General features: G+C 49.8%; 1 protein-coding gene and 5 non-coding genes across 6 annotated transcripts; all 6 read right to left on the bottom strand.

The window, feature by feature from the left end:
- Positions 1 to 3,269: 3,269 nt before the first annotated feature.
- LOC100979469 (olfactory receptor 1F1) lies at positions 3,270 to 6,244 on the bottom strand. Its single transcript, XM_008968050.5, is given in 2 exon segments — positions 3,270 to 4,206; positions 4,208 to 6,244. Coding segments are annotated over 2 exon segments (939 nt in total). The 5' UTR covers positions 4,955 to 6,244; the 3' UTR covers positions 3,270 to 4,014.
- Positions 6,245 to 14,814: 8,570 nt separating this feature from the next.
- TRNAR-CCU (transfer RNA arginine (anticodon CCU)) lies at positions 14,815 to 14,887 on the bottom strand. The gene has a single exon. It is a non-coding gene; the product is annotated as a tRNA-Arg (tRNA).
- Positions 14,888 to 16,748: 1,861 nt separating this feature from the next.
- On the bottom strand, positions 16,749 to 16,820 carry TRNAP-AGG (transfer RNA proline (anticodon AGG)). The gene has a single exon. It is a non-coding gene; the product is annotated as a tRNA-Pro (tRNA).
- Positions 16,821 to 17,228: 408 nt separating this feature from the next.
- Positions 17,229 to 17,301, bottom strand: TRNAK-CUU (transfer RNA lysine (anticodon CUU)). Its single transcript has one exon. It is a non-coding gene; the product is annotated as a tRNA-Lys (tRNA).
- A 1,792-nt stretch (positions 17,302 to 19,093) lies between these two features.
- Positions 19,094 to 19,165, bottom strand: TRNAP-AGG (transfer RNA proline (anticodon AGG)). Its single transcript has one exon. It is a non-coding gene; the product is annotated as a tRNA-Pro (tRNA).
- Positions 19,166 to 20,633: 1,468 nt separating this feature from the next.
- On the bottom strand, positions 20,634 to 20,705 carry TRNAP-UGG (transfer RNA proline (anticodon UGG)). The gene has a single exon. It is a non-coding gene; the product is annotated as a tRNA-Pro (tRNA).
- Between the last annotated feature and the right edge of the window lie 1,878 nt (positions 20,706 to 22,583).

Here is a 22,583-nt window from a genome sequence, read left to right as displayed (position 1 = left end):
GATCACTCAGGCTACCTGTGGCAATAATAAACACAAACAATGATTCCCACACAAGGAAGTGTGCAGCAGTGTTTGTTATGGTACAGAAACACTTGAAATTGTTCAGAGTTGGGGAAAGGGTGAATTATATCATGTCCCTGTGATGAAATATTATGCAGCCATTAAAATCAAATTTCTGGGGTCAGGCGCAGTGGCTCATGCCTGTAATCCCAGCACTTTGGGAGGCCGAGACGGGCGGATCACAAGGTCAGGAGTTCGAGACCATTCTGCCTAACACGGTGAAACCCCATCTTTACTAAAAATACAAAAAATTAGCTGGGTGTGGTGGCAGGCGCCTATAGCCCAAGCTACTCCGGAGGCTGAGGCAGGAGAATGGTGTGAACCCGGAGGCGGAGCTTGCAGTGAGCGGAGATCATGCCACTGCACTTCAGCCTGGGCGACAGAGCGAGACTCCATCTCAAAAAAAAAAAAAAAAAAAAATCACATTTCTGGGCTGAGCGTGGTGGCTCATGCCTGTAATCCCAGCACTTTGGGAGGCCGATGCAGGTGGATCACGAGGTCAGCAGATGGAGACAGTCCTGGCCAACATGGTGAAACCCCGTCTCTACTAAAAATACAAAAAGTAGCTGGGCGTGGCGGTGCGTGTCTGTTGTCCCAGCTACTCGGGAGGCTGAGGCAGGAGAATTGCTTGAATCCAGGAGGCAGAGGTTGCAGTGAGTCAAGGTCGTGCCACTGCACTCCAGCCTGGTGACAGAACGCGATTCCATCTCAAAAAAAAAAAAAAAAATCACGTTTCTAAGAGCTCCACTGACATGGGAAGTAAGAAGTGGAAAATCAGAACTCAAAATTATATGCATCGATTGCAGCCAACTTTTGTAAAACAATATTCCAAGTGCCTAACTGCGATTACCTTTGAGCTGCAAGGATACAGGTTACTTTAATTTTCTTCTTTATGATTTATGGTGTACCATAATGCATACGTAGACACTAGCTTTCGAATAACAAAATGATTTTTTGTCATTTGACCCCGCCCCCTAAGTCAGGCAGCCAATCAGCGTGCTCCTGGCCAGTTCCCACGGTTCAGCGTTGCTTCACATCTGCACCACCTGGGCTACAAGCGGGCCAGGGCCCAAGGTTCATCTGAAATGCTTGTTACTTGCTGTAGTACTCACATTTCCCTCTGCTATTTCTTTCTTATTCTAAAGTAACACTCTCCAAATTAAAATGTATGGCAATATGCATTCACCTATATTTTTTCCTTTCAATTAAAGTTGATGATCACCTTTGGTCTAGCAGCAGTGCTGGACACCGAGATACAAAGTGAGTCGTGTGTGTATTAGGGTCTGTAGGTCTCGTAGTCTGCGGAAAGCCCTTGTGGAGAGGGAATGATAAACCAAAGGAAAACAGAGGTCTGAGAGCCGGAAGAGTGAATCCGGAGGCTTCATGGAGGAGGAGGTGGCGGCATTGACTTGGTTCTTGAAGGTGTGGGTGGGAGCTGACTTGAGAGGAGAGCCAGAGGCAGTTGGTCTGGACGGAGGGAAGACCAAATGTTGATTTGTTTCCCTGATGTCAAAGACCTGGCTCCAGCTGACCCTGCCCCCTAAGTCAGGCAGCCAATCAGGGTGCTCCTAGCCGGTTCCCAAGGTTCAGCATCGCTTCACCTCTGCACCACCTGGGCTGCAAGCAGACCAGGGCCCCAGGTTCATCTGAAATGCTTGTTACTCGTTGTAGTACTCACATTTCACTCCGCTCTTTCTTTCTTCCCTCCCTTCCCCTCCCCTTCCCTCTCCTCCCCTCCTCTCCCCTCCCCTCCCCTCTCCTCCCCTCCCCTCCCCCTCCTCCATTTCCCTCCCCTCCCCTCTCCTGCATTTCCCTCCCCTCCCCTCTCCTCCATTTCCCTCCCCTCCCCTCTCCTCCATTTCCCTCCCCTCCCCCTCCTCCATTTCCCTCCCCTCCCCTCTCCTCCATTTCCCTCCCCTCCCCTCTCCTCCATTTCCCTCCCCTCCCCTCTCCTCCCCTCCCCTCCCCTCCCTTCCCCTCCCTTTTTTGACAGAACCTTGCTCTTTCACCCAGGCTGGAATGCAATGGCCTGATCTTGGCTCACTGCAACCTCCACCTCCCAAGTTTAAGCAATTCTCCTGCCTCATCCCCCTGAGTATCTGTGATTACAGGCGCCTGCCACCACACCCAGCTAATTTTTGTATTTTTAGTAGAGACAGGGTTTCACCATGTTGGCCAGGCTGGTCTTGAACTCCTGACCTCAGGTGATCCACCTGCCTCAGCCTCCCAAACTGCTGGGATTACTGGCATGAGCCACCACACCCAGCCTCACTCTGCTGTTCTTTTGCCTGAGCATTTTTGTGACCCAGCCTTTATGCTTGACCATTGCAGAGGACATATAAAAAGAGGATGAGGCCAGTGAGTCTTCACCCGGGCTGCACAGGTGGTGCACACCTGTAGTCCCAGTTACTCGGGTGGTTGAGGCAGGAGAACCTGGGAGGTGGAGGTTGCAGGAAGCTGAGATGGCTCTACTGCACTCGACTGGGGGAACCCACCCCCAATATTTCAACATAGGTTCTTTCTATTTTCCCTAAGTGTCAGCCAGCTGAGAAATAAAGAGAAAGAGTACAAAGAGAGGAATTTTACAGCTAGGCCTCTGGGGGTGACATCCCATATTGGTAGGACCCACCTGAGCCACAAAACCAGGAGGTTTTTATTAAGGACTTTAAAAAGGGTGGGGGCGTATGAACAGGGAGTAGGTCACAGAGATCACAGGTGTCAAAGGGCAAAAAGGAGAACAAAGATCACATGCCTCTGAAGCCAATAGAGATCACAAGGCAAAGGACAAAATCAAAACCTCCAGATAAGGGTCTATGATCAGCTGTGCACGTATTGTCTTGATAAACATCTTAAACAACAGAAAACAGGGTTCAAGAGCAGAGAATCTGTCTGACCTTAAATTCACCAGGGTGGGGTTTTTTCCCCACACTAATACGCCTGAGGGTACTGCAGGAGACCAGGGTATATTTCAATCCTTATCTCAACTGCATAAGACAGACTCTCCCAGAGCAGCCATTTATAGACCTCCCCCGAGGAATGCATTCCTCTCCCAAGGTCTTAATTATTAATATTCCTTGCTAGGAAAAGAATTCAGTGATATCCCTACTTTCACGTCCATTTATAGGCTCTCTGCAAGAAGAAAAATATGGCTCCATTCTGCCCGACCCCACAGATAGTCAGACCTTATGATTATATTCCCTTGTTCCCTAAAATCACTGTTATTCTGTTCTTTTTCAAGGTGCACTGATTTCATATTGTTCAAACACACATGTTTTACAATCAATTTGTATAGTTAGATAGAATTATCACAGTGGTCCTGAGGTGACGTACATCGTCAGCTTACGAAGATAACAGGATTAAGAGATTAAAGTAAAGACAGGCATGAGAAATTATAAAAGTGTTAATTTCGGGAACTGATAAATGTCTGTGAAATCTTCACAACTTATGTTCAGAGATTGCAGTAAAGACAGGTGTAAGAAATTATAAAAGTATTAATTTTGGGAACTGATACATGTCCATATTAAAATGAAATCTTCACAATTTATGTTCCTCTGACACAGCTCCAGCTGGTCCCTCTGTTCGGGGTCCCTGACTTCCCACAACAGCACTCCAGCCGGGCGACATAGAGAGACTCCGTCTCAAAAAAAAAAAAAAAATTTAGCTAGGCATGTGGCACACACCTGTGGTCTCAGCTACTCAGGAGGCTGAGGCAGGAGGATCACTTGAGCCTGGGAGATGGAGGGTGCAGTGAGCCAAGATCACGGCACTGCACTCCAGCCTGGGTGACAGAGCATGACCCTGTCTCAAAAAAAAATTATAATTAATAGTTTAACTTAGTATAATTACTAAGTGTGTCACTAGCAAGAACATCATTTAATGAAACAACTACTGCATTAAACTCAATTGGTGAAAAATAAATTTCCTTGGGAATGAGATTCAGTCTTGATTATTTCATCAGACAGAAACCACCACCCTGCCAACTACTTTTTTCAGAGCCCCTTTCAAGTACCTGTTCCTCAGGCTGTAGATGAAAGGGTTTAGCATGGGAGTCACTACTGTATACAACACAGTAGCCGTAGTGTCTTTCTCTGCTGAGTGGGAGGACAGAGGGTTAAAATACACAGCAATGATGGTGCCATAGAAGAGGTAGAACCACAGCCAGGTGAGAGCCACAGGTGGAGAAGGCTTTCCACCTTCCCTTTGTGGATGGGACCCTCAGGACAGTGCAGGTGATGTGCATATAAGAAGCCAGGATGCAAAGAAATGGGGTGATCATGACCAGGGCACCCTCACTAAGGATTATGACCTCATTGAGGTGTATGTCTGAGCAGGAGAGTTTCAGTAGGGGAGTCACATCGCAGAAGAAGTGAGGGATGGCATTGTCTGCACAGAATGAGAGTCGAGCCATCAGCAGGGTGTGCAGAAGGACATTCAGGTTGGCAACCACCCATAATCCAGCAACCAGCAGGGCACAGAGCTGATGGGTCATCTTTGCTGTGTAATGTAAGGGGTGGCACACGGCGACAAAGCGGTCATAGGCCATCACAGCTAGGAGGAAATTGTCCATGTCCACGAACATGAAAACGAAATACATCTGTGTGAAACAGCCACAGAAGGAGATGGTCTGAGTCCCGAGTATGTGATTGGCCAGCATCTTGGGGACGGTGGTGGAGGAGAAGCAGATGTCCACAAAGGACAGGTTGCTGAGGAAGAAGTACATGGGGGTGTGCAGGCAGGAGTCTATGCTTACGGCCAGGATGATGAGCAGGTTCCCCAGGACAGTGGCCAGGTACATGCTGAGGAAGAACACAAAGAGGAGATGCTGCTGCTGGGGCTGCCTGGAGAGTCCCAGGAGGAGGAACTCGGAGACACTGGACTGGTTTGTCCCGCTCATGGGCCTGGGATCCTGGACACAGAGGCAGACAAAGAAGACGAAATGCAAAAGCTTGGAAAATGCTGGTTAAGATGGGGCACAGGAATGGCAGTAGAATTTTGCTTGCAGGATGTAAATGATAATACTGTCAACCCTGCTGGGGCTGCTACTGCTATGTTCAGGGCTCAGGTTTACAGAAGTCTGAGCCAGGCCTTCTTGGCTATATCCACGGAGCTCCCTGAGTCCAATTTGTAAAATTAAAATGGAACAACCCAGAGGTCTGGGCAGAAACTCAGTCAGTTTTTGTTCCCCACAGTTCAGGATGTCAGACAGATGGGACAGAGGCTGGTCCTGACTGGGTGATTGCAAGGGACTGCTGCTGAGCTCAGGACTGTTTTTCTGGCTCCACATAACTGAAAGGAAGGAGGGTCCCTCTGAGGCTTTAAGTCCTGACAAGCAGTTATCAGTGAAGTCCCACTGATGTGACTCTTTTTTTTTCTTTTTTTAAACGGAGTCTCGCTCTGTCGCCAGGCTAGAGTGCAGTGGCGAGATCTTGGCTCGCTGCAACCTTCATCTCCCTAGTTCAAGTGATTCTCCTGCTTCAGCCTCCCAAGTAGCTGGGATTATAGGCACGTGCCACCACGCCCAGCTAATTTTTGTATTTTTAGTAGAGACAGGGTTTCACCATGTTGGCCATGATGGTCTCTATCTCTTGACCTCGTGATCCGCCCGCCTTGGCCTCCCAAGGTGCTGGGATTACAGGCGTGAGCCACCACACCAGGCCAATGATCTGACTCTTACCCAGAAAGAGCAGCAGTCCTCACTGTCTCCTGAAGTCCTGGGTTGGCTTCCCTTTTTCAGACCTGGCCAGAGGTTATTGGTCTGAGGGAGGGTGACTCGTCACTGGAGCTTTGAGGCTGAGTATCTCATGAATCAGGAGGTGGGCTGCACAGACTCAGCCCTTGATGCAGGAAGGATGTTTGGAAGAATCACAGGGCAAGCTCTTTACAGGAGCCTCCATGGCCACTAGGGTCATATTCCCTGAGAGCCTCATTAAGAAAAGCAGAGAGTAATTGTCCCTTCCCCTCCTTGGCTCTTTTGTGTCCAACACTGACGATAAAGCTTTGTCATACGTAATTCCTGCCTCAGCACTTGGCAACACTGAAAGTGATGCAATCTAAGGGGTAATCATTGGCAACAATCCTTCTGCTAGAGGAAACTCATGACCCTGTATTTTATCCCCCACCCAGCTGGGATGCTGATCTTGTTGGGAGATACCTATGAAGCTGTACTGGGATTAAGAAGATAACCTTTGGATTTTCACAGACCAGCACTCAATTTCCAGATCCACCATTACCAATTGTATAGCCTTAGAAAAGCTAGTAACCTCCACTGAATCACCAGCTCCCATCATCTATAGAGTGGAGAAATAATATTCACCTTGTAGGGTTGTAATAACTAAACTAGGTAATTTATGTTAAATATCTCGTGACTCTTAACCTCATCAATGCACTGGGCTAAGACCATGTCCACTAGGTGAAGGCTAAAGATATTAAATTGTTATTATTATTATTATTTTGAGATGGAATTTCATTCTTGTTGCCCAGGCAAGGTACTACAGGCGTGCACTACCATGCCCACCAGGCTGGGCAACAGAGTGAGAATTCGTCTTAAAAACAAACAAACAACAAGAACAACAAACAACCCATAAAGCTAATTACGAAAGATCTGGGGAGGAGGAGGAGAATGGACACTGAATTAGCAAAGACATTGTTTGCAAGCGATAGAAAACCAACTCATATCAGCCTAGGGAGAAATGACAGGTTAACGTCATTACAAAATCCAAGGTGTCTTCTTGCAAAGCCTTTGTGTTTCAGGCCAGACCAAATTCAGGGATCTGAATAATAACATCAAGACCCTGTATTTCTCTGTCTCACTACTGCATTGGCTTCTGCTCAGCTTCATTCTGCAGATTACCTCTCCTCATGTGGCAGCAAGATGTCCAACAGTGGCTCCAAATTCACATCCTTCCAGACTAGCAGCCACAGGGCACATGAAACTTCCCTCTACCAATGTTTATTTATTAATAACGTTGTACCGATGCAGGACAAGCGAGCCCCAAAGTGAGGCCTAGTCTGCAAGGGTTCTTGGCTTTGCCCAGGAAAGAATACAAGGGCGAGCCAGTGGTTGAAGAAAACAGCTTTACTAAAGCAGCAGTTAGTGTTACAGCTCCCTGACTGCTCCTGCAGAGGAGGGCTCCCCCATAGGCAGTGTGCTGAGAGTAACAGCTCTAGGGAGTTTTGCAGCCATATTTATACCCATTTTTAAGTACATGTAGAATAAGGTGCAGTTTATGCAGAAATTTCTAGGGAAGGGGTAATAACGTTTGGGTCATTGAGTCATTGCCATGGAAAGGGGCAGTGACCCCTGGGTGTCACTGGTGGGTATGTCTTATGGAAAGCTGCTTCCACCCCATCTCTTTTAGCTAATCCTCAATTTGGTCCAGTGTCCGAGCCCTGTCTCCTACCTCAACTCCAGGTAAGGTTGTGATCATCCCTTCGTGGGTCATGTGTCCAAACCTGAACAAACCATTCTGCATGGAAGAACAGGGTACTCTCTTCATTCTGGATCATCAACTCAATCCATTCCAGGCGGGAATCCAGTGATGGACATTGTCACCAGGACTAAATGGAGGAGATAGGAATTCACCTTTTCCTCCACGTATTTGGCAATAATTAAACAAGCAGACAAAAATGACAAGCGTTGGCAAGGATGTAGAGAAACTAGAGCTCTACATTGCTGGTGAGAATGTAAAATGATGCAGCTGCTGGGGAAAACAGTTGGGTGGTTCCCCCAGGAGCTAAACATACAATTAACATACAATCCAGCCATTCCATTCCTAGGTTTGTACCCAAAAGAATTGAAAACAGGGACTCAAACAGATATTTGTACAACAATTATTGTACATTAGTCACAATGGCCAAAATGTGAAAATAACACAAGTATCCATCAACAGATGAATAGATAAACAAAATGTGGTAGATCCTTATGATGGAATATCATTCATCCATAAAAAAGGAATGAAGCACTGACAGACACTACAATGTGGATGAACCCTGAGACATTATGCTAAGTGAAAGAAGCCAGACACAAAAGAACACATAATGTATTATTCTACTTAGATGAAATGTCTACAGTAGGCAAATCCATAGAGACAGGAAGTAGATTAAAGGTTATTAACAGCTGGGGAAGGGGATGTGGGGTGTTATTGCTTAATGGTTACAGAATTTGTTTGAAACGAAAACGTTTTGGAAACAGATAATGGTGATTATTGCATACATTGTCAATGTAATTAATGCCATTGGTCAGGCATAGTGGGTCACACCTGTAATCCTAGTGAGGCAGGATAGGTAGTCAAGAAAGTGACCATGTTCTTGGGACACAGCAACTGTGGTGACCACACAGTCCACACAGTAAGCCTCAGCATTCACCTTGTAATTGAGGTCATTCAAGCAAAGCTATCTTCAGTAGGTACTTTCCCTTCTGTAGAGCATGTGCATTCTGATCTTACCTGTCTTCAAATTGACCTTTTCCTGGTTCTTTGTTTGTTTGTTTATTCGTTTTTTGTTTGTTTGTTTGTTTGTTTTGAGATGACGTCTTGCTCTGTCGCCCAGGCTAGAGTGCAGTGGCACAATCTTGGCTCACTGCCTCCCGGGTCCACGCCATTCTCCTGCCTCAGCCTCCCGAGTAGTTGGGATTACAGGCATGCACTGCCATGTCCGGCTAATTTTTGTATTTTTAGTAGAGACAGAGTTTCACCATATTGGCCAGGCTGGTCTCGAATTCCTGAGCTCAAGTGATCCGCCCCTCTCGGCCTCCGAAAGTGGGATTACAGGCATGCGCCACCATGCCCAGCCTTTTTCCTCATTTTAATAGTAAAAAACATATCCCTGGGTGGAGATTTAAGATGCTAACGAGACATGCAACCTATGAACAAGCATTCGCAGCTACAGCACGTGTGCACCGACAAGAAGACCACCCAACAGGCTTACTAGTAACACCTCTCTCATCTCCTTATGAATAACCATTTAAGGCTCCCATAAAGGGAGTCTCCCTCGTGCATCTTTGCTGTCTCATTCTTACAAGCGGCCTGCCCTCAGTTCCCTCTCTCTCAGGGTGTACTGTCTATTCTGCACCTAACTTTCTTCTTCTTCTTTTTTTTTTTTTGAGATGGAGTTTTGTTCTTGTTGCCCAGGGTTCAGTGCAGTGGCATGATCTCGGTTCACCGCAACCTCCGCCTCCTGGGTTCAAGCGATTCTCCTGCCTCAGCCTCCCGAGTAGGTGGGATTGCCAGGCATGCACCACGATGACCAGCTAATTTGGTATTTTTAGTAGAGACGGGGTTTCTCCATGTTGGTCAGGCTGGTCTCAAACTCCTGACCTCAGGCGATCCGCCCGCCTTGGCCTCTCAAAGTGCTGAGAGATTACAAGTGTGAGCCACCGCAACCAGCCATAACTTTCGAAATATCCTTTTTTCTTTTGCAAGAAATTACTCTATGCCGCATTTGTTTTGCTGTGTGTCTCTTGTTTAAATTCTTTTAAACCAAGAATACACAAACCAAGGTATCATATCAGTGGTCAACACTAGCACTTTGGGAGGCCAAGGTGTGAGGATGGCTTCAGCTCAGGAGTTTGAGACCAGCCTGGGCGACATAGTGACACCATCAACACACCTGGCTAATTTTTAAATTTTTTGTAAAGATGATGTCTCATTATGTCGCCCAGGCTGGTCTCGACTGGTCTTGAACTCCTGGGCTCAAGCAATCCTCTTACCTCAGCCTCCTGAAATACTGGGATTACAGGCATGAGACACTGTGCCCAGCTATTTAATCTCTTTTGTTATATATTTTTATTTTCATCATCATAATAATTATTATTATTTCAGGTAGGGTCTCCCTCTGTTGCCTAGGCTGGAATGCAGTGGTATGAACACAGCTCACTGAAGTCTCAACCTTCCAGGCTCAGGTGATTCTCCTGTCTCAGCCTCCTGAGGAGCTGGGACTACAGACACATGCCACTATGTTCAGGTAATTTTTTTTATTTTTTTGGTAGAGACAGGATCTCGCCTTGTGGCCTAGGCTGGTCTGGAACACCTGAGCTCAAGTGATCCTCCTGCCCTGGCCTCTCGAAGTGCTGGGATTATAGGCGTGAGCCACCATCCTCACCTTCTTTAATGGGTTTTGATTTTGTTTTTGTTTTCGTTTTTTGTGACAAGATCTTGCTCTGTCACCTAAGCTGGAGTGCCGAGGAGTGAACACAGCTCACTGCAGCCTCAAGCTCCTGGGCTCAAGCGATCCTCCCATCACAGCCTCCAAGCCCAGCTAATTTTTGTATTTTTTGTAGAGCTGGGGTTTTGCCATATTGCTCAAGCTGATCTTGAACGCCTGGCTCAAGTGATCCTCCTGCCTCGCTTCTCAAAGGGCTGGGATTCCAGGCGTGAGCCACCGCGTCCACCGCTGTGATTTCTTAAGGGTAAACAAAAAGGGTCAGAAGACCTTATGGTTTCTACCAGGCAGGACCTCGCCACTACCCTTTCACCTGAAGTACAAAGTCTCACTGTTGTTTTCTTTCATCTCCTGCCAGCTGCCACCATCAGGTCCAACATAGACCAGCCCCAGGAGAGATGCCTGTTCCCTGTCCCTGCTTGCGTATCTGTACAGAACTGTGTTGATTCCCCTAAAACACCCATGTTCATCAAGCATTTCCCCTGCTTAAGGGGTTAAGCCTGTCCTCTCTCTGCATGTGTCATCCCCACCACCAACACGGGAAACATGTCAGCCTACTTGCCTCAGCCAGATGGCACACCAGCTATTTCGTGCTTTCAGAATCCAATGAAAACACCCGCTCTTCCTGGGCCTCCTGCCTGCTAGCCTCCGGATTAGAACCACACCATCAGCTCTGCTGGGTCTCCAGTTTGCCAACTCACCCTGCATACTTGGGGACCTGTTAGCCTCCATCTGCGTGATCCAATTCCTTATAATCTCTCTCTCTGTCTCTCTCTCTCAGTCTCTCTCTCCCTCCCTCTCCCTCTCCTTCTCCCTCTCCCTCTCCTTCTCCCTCTCCCTCTCCTTCTCCCTCTCCCTCTCCTTCTCCCTCTCTCCCTCTGCTTCTCCCTCTCCCTCTCCTTCTCCCTCTCCCTCTCCCTCTCCTTCTCCCTCTCCCTCTCCTTCTCCCTCTCCCTCTCCCTCTCCCTCTCCTGCTCCCTCTCCCTCTCTCCCCAGCTGCATTTAAGCTTGTAGTCAGATGTAGGACTGCGCTGTCTGAGGAACTGGCCCCCAGCAGCAGGTGGCTCTGGAGCCCTTGACATGTGGCCTGTCCAAATTGAGATGTGCCTTAGAGGAAAGCATGCCAGAGTTTGAAGGTTTAGAATGAGAGAAAAAAAAACCAACAACAACATAACCTATCTCATTGATAATGTATATATTGATTACTTGTGACATAAAACATTTGTTCAAATAAAATGTATTATTAAGATTAGTTTTGGGCTGGGCACAGTGGCTCACACCTGTAATCCCAGCACTTTGGGAGGCCGAGGCAGGTGGAACACCTGAGATCAAGAGTTTCAGACCAGCCTGGCCAACATGGTGAAACCCCATCTCTACTAAAAATACAAAAAAAAAAAAAAAGAAAATGCCAGGCGTGATGGCTCATGTCTGTAATCCCAGCACTTTGAGAGGCTGAGGAGAGCGGATCACCTGAGGTCAGGAGTTCGAGACTAGCCTGGCCAACATGGTGAAACTCTGTCTCTACTGAAAAAAATACAAAAATTAGGTGCAGTGGCGCACTCCTGTAATCCCAGCTACTTGGGGGACTGAGGCAGGAGAATCACTTGAAGCCGGCAGGTGGAGGTTGCAGTGAGCTGAGATTGCACCACTGCACTCCAGCCTGGTCAACAGAGTGAGACTCTGTCTCAAAGAAACAAAACAAAACAACAACAACAACAAAATAGCTGGGCATGGTGGTGGCGCCAGTAATCCCAGCTACTTGGGAGGCTGAGGTGAGGCTGGAGGCTTGCTTGAACCCAGGACGTGGAGGTTGCAGGACGCCATTGCACTCCAGCCTGGGCAACAAGAGCGAAACTCCATTTAAAAAAAAAAAAAAAAAGATTAATTTCACCACCAGTCGTGGTGGCTTACATCTGTAATCCCGGCACTTTGGGAGGCCAACGCAGGGGGATCTCTTGAGCCCAGGAGTTCAAGACCAGCCTGGGCAACAATAGTGAGATCCCATCTCTACAAAAATAATTTTAAAAATTAGCTGGGTGTCGTAGTGCATGCCTGTGGTCCCAGCTACTTAGGAGGCTGAGGTGGGAAGATATCCTCAGCCTGGGAGGTCAAGGATGCAGTGAGCTGTAATCGTACCACTGCCCTCCAGCCTGGGCAACAGAGGGAGACCCCATCTCAAAATAATAATAATAATATTTTTACTTTAAAACTTTAATGGCCCTGATTAGCATCTCCTAAGTCTTGCTAAACGTTACTAACCTTCATCCAAAAACTTTCACTGGGCAAAGACTTGAGAGTACTCCATGTCTCAACCTTCTCTGCAGCCTAGGGCTGCAAAGGAAAAGGAAACATGTGCTCAACACAGGGCTCAAACCCACGACCCTGAGATTAAGAGTCTTATGCTCTACCGGCTGAGCTAGCTGGGCATAACTGCAAGGTTTTCTGATAATGGAGTGTGTGCTCACCACTTGACATGAACGTGAGGATGAATCAGGGAGTGCCACCAACTGCTTGCTGGGTCCTGCCCTTCCCAGGAGAAGACAAAGTCCGCCAGGAGAGACGTGACCCACCCGTCCTGCTGGCAAGTGGCACAGAGACTCTGGGGTCCTGGAAGCCCCAGGCAGGGGCTCAGTGACCAAACCCACCTGGTGGGGCTGCGCACCCAGGTGGGAGGGTACATCCCACCCTATGTTCTCAGTCCCAAGGGGTGCCCAGATGTACTGGGGGCCACATTGCCCAATAAAGTAATTCATGCTCTCAAATATGTATTGAGTGCCTCTGTGTGCCAGGCACTGGGGATATAGCAGTTAACAAAGTGGACTTTCAAAACAGAAAAAGAAAGAGGGTGGATTCTGTATCACAGGCAGTTGCTGGTCTTCACTTCTTTTTTTTTTTTTTTTTTTTTTTTTTGAGTTCCACTCTGTCCCCCGGGCTTGTAATACAATGGTGTGATCTCTGCTCACTGCAACCTCCAACTCCCGGGCTCCAGCGAGTCTCTTGCCTCAGCCTCCCGAGTAGCTGGGATTACAGGCCACCCCCACCACGCCCGGTTAATATTTTTGTATTTTTAGTAGAGACAGGGTTTCACCATGTTAGCCAGGCTGGTCTCGAACTCCTGACCTCAGGTAATCTGCCGGCCTTGCCTCTCTGAGCCACCGCGCCGGGCCCTGTTTCCTTTCTCACTGGGATGGACGCCCGCATTTGAAGCTAGTGCGTCGTTTAACCCGCACACAAGTCGCGGTAGCTGTTTTTGGTTTGTTTGTTGTTTTGTTTTTTGCCTTTTTTTCTGTTTTCTTTTCTTTTTTTTTTTTTAATAGTAAACGCAATTAGCACAATGAGTTACCTGTCTTTTTAGGGAGGATTCTCTCCTGTTTCCGTAGTGGCAGGAAGGGAAGGAACGGGGAGGGGGAGAGCGCCGGAGGCGCAGGGTCTGAGATTGGGTCCAGGACCCGGGCTCTGAGCAAGAAGCACCCTCCTGGGCCGGGATGCGCTTCCCGGAGCACGGCTGGCATTGTGCTCCAGGGGACACGGGGCCTTCCGCCACCAGAGTGCTCACTGAGTGACACGCCAATCTGGACAGCACTTGCTGGACCCCAAATCCTGGACCGATGCCAAGACTCCACCCTCGAGGTCTTTCATGCCCAGGAGTCACTATCAGAAGTCACAGAAGAAGGGCGGTGGCTCACGCCTGTAATCCCAGCATTTTGGGAGGCCGAGGCAGGAAGATAACTTGAGCCCAGGAGTTCCAGACCAGCCTGAACAACATAGCGAGACCTAAATCACTCACGATCATAAACCACATTAAGTCCACATGATCATCTGCCCACCTCACTTCCAATTCCGCAAGTGCCCCCCTTAAATTCCAAAAGAGACCTCTGTTTTCTACTGTTCCTGTTTACTTTTGATCTGCATATTTTTCCATTTTACTAGAATCTCTTTTTTCTCCCCTCCTCTCCTCTGGCCCGAGTGCCAAGAGCCTTTGGCACTGATCATACACAAACATCTGGGGCCTCAGAGTCGCTGCTTGTTTTGTAAAGTGTCATACATCTCTCCCGTGGGGGATATCCAAGTCAACCAGGATAGATTGAACGTTCTTTTCTGAGGTTGAACAACATTAATGAAACAAACTGTATTCAATTCATCCCCTATTCATGGTCATCTCCCTTCCCGTTTTTGAACAAAATTACTGCAATAAAACATCTTTGTACATACATGGTACTTTTATTTCTATGAAATGGAACGTGTGGCCCAAAGAGGTGTGTATACAAGGGGTGCTTTCTAAAACAGAAAGATAAACCAAACCAAACAAACAAACCAAAACAGAAAACCAGCCTCCAACATTTTCCCACTTTGATATATACAAAAGCTGTACATTGCTTTTTCTTGTCCCTTTGATGTGGAGAGAGGTAAGTAAAATCTTCACTCTTCTCATCCTAGAGAGAGAGGAGATTGTGTGTCTTAATGCCCTGTTTTTCTTCCAAATTCATGCTGTTTCTTCTTATTCTTGCAAAGTTTTTCTACCTATGTGTCTCCATGCTTTGTTCTTTTTAAAAGGCGTGATACCTTACCCCAAGTCACCTACGGTCGGTGTTGTTTTACCCCAGGTGGGACTCGAACCCACAATCCCTGGCTTAGGAGGCCAGTGCCTTATCCATTAGGCCACTGGGGCAGTTACCACGGGCCCTACTGAGAATGTTAAAAGACAGAATAACTTATCGCGGGTGGCTAGAAAATGACCCTAGAATTGGTTTGGGCATTTATTCAAGGAAGTATGCCAGCTTGAGCAACATAGCGAGACCCCGTCTCTACAAAAATTTTAAAATTAGCCGGTTGTGGTTGCGCTCGCCTGTAGTCCCATCTACTTGGGAGGCTGAGGCTGGAGGATCGCTTGAGCCTAGGAAGTGGAGGCTGCAGGGAGCCGAGATGGCGCCACTGCACTCCAGCCTGGGCGACGGGAGTGAGATCCTGTCTCAAAAAAAATAGTCTTAGCTGAGTTCTTGCAACGCAGCAGCCTCCATTCGGGTCGCCGGGGACGCCATAGTGAACGAGAGAAAACTCCCATTTCCCGTAGAGCTCCGCAGTCTGCGTCCTCGCGCCACCAGCGCTATCCTCTCCCACGTGGTTTCCGATCCTCCAGCCCGCATGGGCTTCGCGGAGCCCGACTCGTCTGATCCTCCAGAAAGGAGTCCCAGGCGCCCGAAGGAACTAGATTTTCCTTCGGAGTCAGAGAGCAACGGAGGGACTCGGGCTGGGTGCGTCGGTGAAGCGCTGAGCTTTGACGCGAGGCCCTTGACAGCCCTACTGTGTGTTTAATAAAGGTCAGGTCCTCCTGGGGTCCAGGGCATGACAAAAGATCCTGCAGGGGCCGGGCGCGGTGGCTCGCGCCAGTAATCTCAGCACTTTGGGAGGCCAAGGCGGTGGATCACTTGAGGTCAGGAGTTCGAGGCCAGCCTGGCCAACATGGCGAAACCCCGTCTCTACTAAAAATACAAAAATTAGCCGGGTGTGGCGGCTCCTCCAACTACTCGGAAGGCTGAGGCAGGAAAATCGCTTGAACCTGGGAGGCGGAGGCTGCAGTGAGCCGAGATCGCTCCACTGCATTCCAGCCTGGGCGACAGAGGAAGACTCCATTTCAAAAAAGATAAAAAATTTTAAAAAACTCTTTTTTTTAATCCCGCAGGGCACAGTACCTGGGAGGAAGATTGCAGACGGCGCGAGTCAGACACCCCACCGGACCCCCAGAAGGTCAACTGCAAGCCCAAGTCAGCGCCCTCCTAGCAGCCTCCCGCGCCGCACCCCAGGGCCGAGCGCCGCGACTCAGAGCTGGGCCAACGTCCGGGACACGGAGGCGGCCCGGGAAATTCTACCCTGCACCTCGCTTTTCCAGGCTCGGCGCGAGAGGAAGCAAGGAGCCAGACAAAACCCTCCCCTTGAGGCTGCTCAAAGCCGACGCCCCCCGGGATCGTGGACAGGACCCCTGGAATCCGCTGTGACTGTCATTTACCTAGTGGTAAAAATTCAGCAGTGTTGGAGCTGCTCAAGATACTCATCCCACCAATGAGGCTTCCGGGACCTCAGACACTCATGCGACAAGGCGATCTAATATACAACCCATATTCTAAATTCCCCCAGTAACTTTATATTTTATAAATTGAAGCAGAGAAATCCAGGACCGAGGGGTTGAGTCTCACTGGAATAAACCCTGGACTTGAGCCCTTGAAAGTGCATGGCTGTTGGCCGGGCGCAGTGGCTCACGCCTGTCATCCCCGCACTTTGGGAGGCCGAGGCGGGCGGATCACGAGGTCAGGAGATCAAGACCATCCTGGCTAACACGGTGAAACCCCATCTCTACTAAAAATACAAAAAATTAATCGGGCGTGGTGGCGGGCACCTGTAGTCCCAGCTACTCAGGAGGCTGAGGCAGGACAATGTCGTGAACCCAGGAAAAGGAGCTTCAACCGAGTTGAGATAGCGCCACTGCACTCCAGCCTGGGCGACCGAGCGAGACTCTGTCTCAAAATTAAGAGGAGGGGCTCGTCCGGGATTTGAACCCGGGACCTCTCGCACCCTAAGCGAGAATCATACCCCTAGACCAACGAGCCACAGCTTTTTACTTTTCTTTGGGGCAGTCGTGGAGTACTTGGAGCGATAAAGCTCAAGCTTGCGAAAGCAAAGTGAGAGGAGACCGGGATTGCAGACTCAGCGGGTGGGCCAGCGTCCCGGCCCCTCTCTGCACCGCACAAAGTGGGGAGAGGCCCCTGCACCCCTCACACCCATCCTGTGGCCCCTCAGTTCTCACCCGCCCCCGCCCCTCTGCCCCTGGCTGGCAACCAGCCCGTCCCGGTGCTGCCTTTGGTCATTTCACTGACAATCCTTGCTCCTGGGAGCGCGCGGAGACCAAAATTCAATCATTGAGGGGATACCATCACAGAGCGCGATGTGGCACCTGGTAGTGTTCATTAAATGCTGGCTGTTTCCAGAACTCCAAGGTAGCAAGGAAGAAAACAAGTCGCCCAACGTGGGGCTTGAACCCACGACCCTGAGATTAAGAGTCTCATGCTCTACCGACTGAGCTAGCCGGGCTTCCCTGGGAACATTTTATGTCTAGTAATTGGCGGGGTGGCATGAGAATAGTAGAAACTAAGTGACGTAATGAATCAGCTCCAGAAACCAGGGCACACTGGTGGTCCCCTACAACAGGTTCAGTTCCACCCCGACATCCCCGCTGGTGCAAGACTTTGCTCACCACTCTGCGATCTCCCATAAATGGGGATGACCCGCCAGAGGCTCCTTCCGCAGGGCGCTGGCATAAATCTGTATTCTCTGCGGTCCGCTGAAATGTCCTCCTTTCAGAAAGAGAAAAAACATACCCACACGGCACGCGCCTAAAAGAGTCAACGACAACCTCTTTTTGGAGGCCGCTCGAATTACAGGAACAGGAGAGTTCTGCTGTGTATCGGGCAAATTAACCCATCTTTGGAGCTGCAGACAGAATGTCTGAAGCTCACTGGGAGCTCACAGAAGCCCTCGCAGGTGTCGCTCCGCACTGTAACCTACTGTGACGTGCATGTAGCTGTTCCGTTTCCATTACTGTGTGCTTTTATATCTAGAACTATTTGGTTCTTTTTTCAATCTAGAAGGTTGAAAGGAGAGCATTTTACATAGGTCCCGTTGTCAAAGATATTTTCTTTATTGCCTTTCCTAAGGATAATTGTATTACAAACTTCCTAATAGTCTGCATCCAAAATGTTTGCAATTTTGTGTCTGTTGCCTACTGTTGATGACTTGTTGTTCATGATACCTTGTTTTGCGGTCTTTTTTTTTTTTTTTTTAGATAGAGTCTTACCTTGTCACCCAGGCTGGAGTGCACTGGCGCCATTTCAGCTCACTGCAACCCCCATCTCCGGGGTTCAAGCGATTCTACTGCCTCATCCTTCCTAGTACCTGGGATTACAGGCGCCCGCCACCATGACCGACTAATTTTTGTATTTTCAGTAGAGACAGGGTTTTACCATGTTGGCCAGGATGGTCTCAAACTCCTGACATCAGGTGATTAACCTGCCTCAGCCTCCCAAAGTGCTGGGATTGCAGGCGTGAGCCACTGCTCCCTGCCTCCTTGTGCTGGGTCCATTTTCCTTGTAAATTTCTTTGATTCTTGGTTCATAGCACGTTCTCAAACCCAGCGTCCCAAACAAAAATGAAGTCCCTGCCAATAGAATCTGTCCTCAGAGTAGACCAGAGGAGGCCCCAGTCCTGGTGGGCGCTGGGACTCAGGACGGGGTACCCGGGCTCCAGGGTTCAGACCGTACTCCTTCCAAAACCAGGACGGGGGAGCAGAGGAGCCCCAAGAGGCTACACGCAGGTGAGGAGTGACGGGATGTGGGGAGGGAGAGGTCTCTGGACCCCAGACGCAAACACCCATAGCCTATCTCCACTGCTCGAGTGCCTGGCTCACTCTCTCATTAAGACTGCGACTGCTAGAACCAGGGATAGTGGGTGGGAGTCCCAGGCTGGACCTTTTAAGGCGTCTGACTGTGAAGATTCGGCTCTTATTGTATACAGGGACTTGTCTCTTCTTCGGTGCCTCGAGTTTGCACTGCCAGAAGTAACAAAAAACAAAACAAAACAAAACAAAAAACCACCAAAAACCGAACAAACGACAAAAAATAGCTTGTCAAAAGGGCTCTGGCAACACTGGTGACAGGACTCTAGATGAATTTTAAGAAGAGGTAGTGGGATAGTAGGCGGCGTCAACATAGCTTGAGACCTTTGTACAAATTACCTTTGCAGGGCGTCCACGTCCTGCGCTGAGGTCTGTAAGTCGAGCCGAATCTAAAAAAGAGCAGGAAACGACTTTTACCCTGCACCAAAAGCCGGGCTCGTCCGGGATTTGAACCCGGGACCTCTCGCACCCTAAGCGAGAATCATACCCCTAGACCAACGAGCCACACAACTTACGCATTAAGGTTGTCTTTGTGGGCGTCCCAGCATCCTGGGGGCGTCTGAGGCGGACCCAGCAGGACCCAGTGAGTAGAATCTTATTTCAGACCCGCCTGGAAGGGGCAATTTCAAGTGCGGATGGGTGTGGCGGAAGCCCAGATCCCCGGCCCCTCCTCCGCGACGCACAAAATGGGGAGCAGCCCTGGCGCTACCACAATCCAGAAGGGCCCTGGGTCCTCGCCCGCCACCGCCACTAGGCCTTGAGTTGGGGATTCGGCGTCTCCGAGGCGCGCAGTGAGGAGCTCCAGCTTCCGCAGGACATGGGAACCTCCCAATAGCAGGCAGCGGCTGCGCTGAGGGTCTGCGAGCCGCGATCACTGCAAGCTCGACTTGGAAACGCTGCAGTCCCTCAGCGTGGCACCAATGGATGTTCAATAAAGGCCTGACGGAGTGCACGAGACACCAGCTACCAGGCACCCTACCTCGCCGCACCTCACGCTTCTCCGGCTCCGGTCCTCCCTTCTCCCCAGGGAAGCCAAAACCCAGAAAGCGAGTTTCCCACGTGGGCCTCGAACCCTAAAGGCTGACGCTGAGAGTCTCTTTTCTCCATCGACTGAACCAGCCCCGCAGCGCCTGCCTGGCCTCAAGTGCCCAGGATGGCTGAGCTCTCGGAGAAGACGGCTTAGGCCACCAACTACCCTGCGCACTAGGGGCGATTCTGCGATGCGCCCCCTTGCCCTTCACTGGGGGGAGCTGGCGGGACCTCCAGTCCCCAGGACGTGAGGAGGAGCAAGAATGAAGGCCGTGGGGCAGCAGGCGTCGGGCGTCGGTTCCGGGGCACCCTTTACTGTCACTCTGCCCTTCCCTGTATCCAGATTTCACCTGACTCCCGAGAATCCAGCAGATCTGGGCTAAAAGGGGCTCCCTGTCCCCTCCAGATCCAAGCCGCGAACTCCCTCGCTCTCAGTGGGAAGGCCCCGGGGTCTGGGCGTGGGGACAGGGGCCGAGACCCCCACCCCGCCAGGGCCGACTGAAGTGCTGCCCGCGGATGCCCGGCCTTCCCCGCCTCCCTCCTCTCACTCACTCCCCTCCCTTCTCCCCCGCTTCCGGTATTCTCCCCTTCTCCGAATAAACTGGAATTTTAAGCGGAGGAGGGCTCACCTGGGACTGGAGCAGCCATACTCCGGAATCCTAGAAAAAATTTATGCCCCTGGAGCGACCAATGAGCCCGGCGCATTCTTCCTTATTCTAAATAACCTCCTCCTGCTGCACGGGGTCGTCTCCTTTAACCGCAGTTGCCGCAGTTGGCAGCGCTGGATCCCATTTCACCAAGGCGAGCGATTCAGGCCCGTCCGTCTGCGTCCCGGGACCCCGGGAGGTCTCCACTGAGGCCCTGCCAATAGCAGCCTCCCTCCGCCTTCCTAGTCTCCTGTCCTTGCTGAAAATGCGAAAAGGGAAAAAAGAGAAGGAAAAGGGGGCTCATCCGGGATTTGAACCCGGGACCTCTCGCACCCAAAGCGAGAATCATACCCCTAGACCAACGAGCCGCCGCTTCCTCTTTTTTTTCTTCTTTTTCTGGTGGGGGACACGTCCTTCCGTCCCTGACGCAGAGCGAGACTCTCTCCATCGCCCCAATAGCTCAGTCCTTAGCGCGCGCACCTGCGAATCTTGACTTGTGGGTTCGCGGCCACCCTCAGATTTCCGAGGCAGGCTTTACTCCTGCTGGGTAAACCAACAAGGTTACCCGCTGAGGTTATGAGCTGGTGGTTTCAATGTCGTGCTGGTATGAAATATAGGTGCATTTGCCTATTACTAAGGTAAAAGGATTTCCAGGCAGGATAGTGATGTCAGAAATCATAAAGGAAATACACAGATTTTATCCAAGGTTTTAAAATGGCAAATGACAATCCAAAGAAAATACAATCGAAGTTACAAACTAAGGGCTTATTACTGGGCTACATAGATTTCGAATCCTTTAAAAAATCACATAGGCATATTTTTAAAAGACATTTAAGAAAAGAAATGAAGATCTATGACAGAAACGGCTTCGTCTTCCTTACCTGGGACTATGGAGCATAAACGCTGCTTGCCGCAGCCTCTCTGGCTGGCAAGTGTAGCCTCGGGCTGGCCCTAAGGGCCGTAGGTGGAAAACAACTGAGCCTTGAAGTGGAGACTGGAGAAAAAGAGATTGTCCTAGAGCTTGCATGGGAAGAGTTTCGGGACCCAGAAACTGGAAACATTGGATTTCCGTGACAAAGTTTGCCAAGTAGCAGTACATGGTGCAATGAGTGTGTCTGGAGGCTGGCGTGAGGCGTAAAAGGCAGCTGGGCCCGCTGCTTCAGTGACTTCCTTGAGACTCAAAGGAAGCCAAGGAGAACCCTGTCTACTCACCTGCAGGCATCTCTCCCGGGGTCTTATGTATTGTCTGCTCTGGAAGTCACAGAAAAGTGAAGGAGGCTGGGCGCGGTACCTCCCGCCGGTATTCCCAGCACTTTGGGAGGCCAAGGCGGGTGATCACTTGAAGCCAGGAATGCGAAACCAGCCTGGCCAACATGCCAGACCGCTGTCTCTACTAAAAATACAAAAATCAGCCTGGTATGGTGGCGCGTGCCTGTAGTCCCAGCTACTCAGGAAGCTGAGACACGAGAATCGCTTGAACCCGGGAGATGGAGGTTAGAGTGAGCCGAGACTGCGCCACTGCCCTTCAGCCTGACAGGGTGAGACCCTGTCTAAAAAAAAAGAAAGAAAGAAAGAAAAAAGGAAACTGAGAATAGATTCCAACTGCTCATTCTCGTCAGTTACTGAATAGGGACTGGACTCTGCTGGTTTCCATGAACTAACTCATGCTGTTTTCTTTCTTTCTTTTTTTGAGACGGAGTTTTGCTCTTTTTGCCCGGGCTGGAGTGCAATGGGATGATCTTGGCTCACCGCAACCTCTGCCTCCTGGGTTCAAGAGATTCTCCTGCCTCAGCCTCCCGAGTAGTTGGGATTACAGGCGTGTGCCACCATGCCAGGCTAATTGTTGTATTTTTAGTAGAGGCGGGGTTTCTCCGTTTTGGTCAGGCTGGTGTCAAACTCCTGACCTCAGGTGATCCGCCTGCCTCAGCCTCCCAAAGTGCTGGGATTACAGGCGTGAGCCATTGCACCCAGCCTCATGTTGTTTTCAGCAGATGCACGAGGAGTACACCATTATCTTCATGTCTACAGATGACACAACTGGAGCCCTGGAAAGGTTAAGGAATTAGTTCAAGTTCACACAGCCAAGAAGTGCCCTGGAAAGTCTGGCTAGAGAACCATGTAAACAGCTGTCTTTGCACACCAACAGGTAATTCACAGAAAAAGGAAACAAACACACACACACACACACACAGAGACACGCACAGATGGCCAATAAACATGAAAAACCACTCACCTCACTAGCAAAG

Source organism: Pan paniscus, chromosome 18 (genome assembly GCF_029289425.2).
Source record: "Pan paniscus chromosome 18, NHGRI_mPanPan1-v2.0_pri, whole genome shotgun sequence".
NCBI classification, from domain to species: Eukaryota; Metazoa; Chordata; class Mammalia; order Primates; family Hominidae; genus Pan; species Pan paniscus.
The sequence above is the reverse complement of the archived record's forward strand: the minus strand, read 5'-3'. Positions and strand labels throughout refer to the sequence as shown.